Below are 2,659 nucleotides of genomic sequence, written 5' to 3' on the forward strand. Positions count from 1 at the left end.
AAAAAAAACAGGCAACTGAGAATTTTTTTCCCCCATCAAATTCTGCTTCAAAGATGATTGAAGTTGTCTTTGTGTGCACTATAGCCTTTCTTCAGAAGGAAAAAGTCAGTATATTTGTCCTAGCACTGCTGAAATGCTGCTTCCTGTTTTTAAAGAACCTTCTAAACCTACACAGAACCACAGAATCATTTAGCTCAGAAAAGACCTTCAAAAGCATCAAGTCCCACTATAAATTTGGCTAAGTTTAATGGTGCTGCATATGAATCTACCTCAAAGATTCAAGTAGTCTTTCAGTAAGAGGGAATTAAGAAATCACTATTAAAAATGATTACCTGGAAGGCTCCATTTATTCTTATTTGGTTTATTGTTTTGTTGTTGTTGTTGTTTTTTTTTAAGGAAAAATCATTCTTTCATCTCTTTGTCAGGGATTTGACAACTAAGCAGTACATCTAAATTTCTTTCGTGTAGTAATCATTTTAAGTGCACATTTATTTACACAGCAGCACTACAATACAGGCAAATCCACTATTTAAGATCCATCATTTGAAAATATTGTGCAGGAGTAGGGACTTCATTATAAAAGACCAATAAGCCATCAGCAGAAATAAACCAGCAGAAAACCACAACTGTAACTGAAATGTTTCAGGCTTTAAAGTGGGAAGGAGATTTGAATAGTAATACAACTAGATTTCCTCTCACTAATGGGAAGATTACAAAACCAATATTAGTCACACTCTAAGCTCAAGTACCTTATTTCTCTCATTTTACAAAACAAGAGCATCATGAATCCTTACACCATAGTTACAGAAACCTAGAGCTTCACACACACATCAGAGTATCACAGCTTGACACTACAGAAGCTTTAAACTAGTATCAGATTATCTTGTAAAGTCAAATAGTAAGAACAGTAAGAACTAGGTATCTAACGGAAGCTTTATACTACTTTCAGGTCAAAAGGAAACCTTCTGCTTTACAACAGCTCTTACCTGATGGGTTAACCTTTGTGTAAGCAATGGCAAAGAATCTGCCACAAAGTGAAACTCATCAGGTGTTATACTCTGGCAGCAATTGGCAGCAATAGCTAGTGCATTCCTCTGCGCATTTATACTGAAGAATTCCAGATATAGCAAACAGTCTGCCAACCCACCCTGTAACAAAAATAAATGTTTTCATTCTCAATACTACTAAGTTACCAAAACTTTTCTTCTTTTTCACAGAACTTACAAATCATCAAGATGAGGGGAACGGAAATGCAGAGGTAAAAGGTGACTACTTCTGTACTTACTGCCTGCAGAATGGCTTTACTATGCCTGCGCGATAGCATCTCCAGGGCTGTCAGTGCCTGCTCTGCCACATCAATGCACTGAATAACTTGCAGCTAGAATAAATCAAAATTTGTAGAGCAGTTACTAAATCACTTTGTATAAACAATGTTCATTAACACTTCGACAGCCTGTACTAAAACAGATGCTACCACAGCTACACTGTTAGATGTAACCAAGTTCAGCAACTTCAGGCAAGTTCAGTTACATAGCTACTCTGTAGCTACTCCAAGAGTTTCAAGTATGTATAATTTCTCAGTATCTAAGTAATAACAATAAGACAAAGTTTACAGTGATTCACATAATGCTTTTCACTAAGGCTATAAACAAAGAAATCTATTTTAAAAGCTTCTGATGCATTATGCATTGTCTTCTAAGCTATGAAAGAAGTGATTATATTACGGGTAATCCTCAAGTTAGAGCTGAAGATAGAAAACCTTCAGATTAGTTTAGCACTGTTTTGATTTCATGTTACCTTTTCCAAGAAGACAGGAATTGCATCTACCACTACAGCGGATGATCTGGGAAGTGCTTCCATCATGTATGTTAAGGCTCGACAAGCATGGTTCATCTACAAATATACATATAGATCTGCTTTAATTTCAGATGCTAGCAGTTGTTAAAAAAAAAATCTTTAATATTACAAATCACTTACGATGTCAAAGTTGTGCTCCATCTGCAGCAATGTTATCTGTTTTAAAAGAAATAAGGACTTAGTAAAAGCATCTAGGTATCAACATAAAGTGCACAGATCTATACTGTAGCTTTTTGTATACAGCCATGCATAGTTGTTCACACAGTGTTAGCTGAAAAAACATCATATAGGCTACAAATTACCAAGGTTTAACTTCTGTTTGGGGTGTGTTTTCTTTATTACACAAAGGTATCCACCAAATGCCCGCATTTTTCTGGGACATAAAATCACAATCACAAGTTAACCTGTGAGATTGCTGTGGAAGAAGTTTAAAGTATTTCTGTACACTGTTCTCTTGGCTCATGCATGCCTCCAGGCATGCATTTATCAAGCTTCTACCGAAGGGGCAGCTACTTTATTAACAACATGAGCAGCAGAGTCTGTTTTGCTGACATTTACCAATTCTTGCCACAGAATAAACACTCAATACAAGCAGGCTCTGTTAAAGAGCAATCTAAAGGCTTTCTAATGGAATCTCTACACTTCAGTGGGTTTTAACCTGAAGATGTAACTGACAATACACAGATTGTCAGATTTTCCCCAATGTTAGTTCTAAATGCAACCATGTGGACCAAATACCTCTTGAAATTACAAATACTTGATTTAAGCAAAAAATCTTCCAACAGACATACAATTTTTTTTT

The 2,659-nt window shown here is 35.9% G+C and overlaps 1 protein-coding gene across 1 annotated transcript; it reads right to left on the bottom strand.

The window, feature by feature from the left end:
* Positions 1 to 935: 935 nt before the first annotated feature.
* Positions 936 to 2,651, bottom strand: LOC104912555 (E3 ubiquitin-protein ligase TRIP12-like). Its single transcript, XM_010716412.3, has 4 exons — positions 1,978 to 2,651; positions 1,798 to 1,893; positions 1,286 to 1,378; positions 936 to 1,148 (listed from the first exon to the last, which is right to left on the bottom strand). Exons 1-4 carry the CDS (start codon positions 1,996 to 1,998, stop codon positions 951 to 953), a joined length of 408 nt encoding a protein of 135 aa, XP_010714714.1. The 5' UTR covers positions 1,999 to 2,651; the 3' UTR covers positions 936 to 950.
* Positions 2,652 to 2,659: the final 8 nt, after the last annotated feature.

The sequence above is a fragment of the Meleagris gallopavo genome, chromosome 11 (genome assembly GCF_000146605.3).
Source record: "Meleagris gallopavo isolate NT-WF06-2002-E0010 breed Aviagen turkey brand Nicholas breeding stock chromosome 11, Turkey_5.1, whole genome shotgun sequence".
Lineage (NCBI taxonomy): Eukaryota > Metazoa > Chordata > Aves > Galliformes > Phasianidae > Meleagris > Meleagris gallopavo.

What these genes read in the sequence shown, in the direction of transcription:
- LOC104912555 (XM_010716412.3), bottom strand. Translation starts at nt 1,998, where the DNA reads ATGGAGCACAACTTTGACATC. An exon ending in TGGAGCACAACTTTGACATC is followed by an intron (nt 1,894 to 1,977) that starts GTAAGTGATTTG and finishes GTATATTTGTAG; the next exon opens with ATGAACCATGCTTGTCGAGC. An exon ending in TTCCTGTCTTCTTGGAAAAG is followed by an intron (nt 1,379 to 1,797) that starts GTAACATGAAAT and finishes GATTTATTCTAG; the next exon opens with CTGCAAGTTATTCAGTGCAT.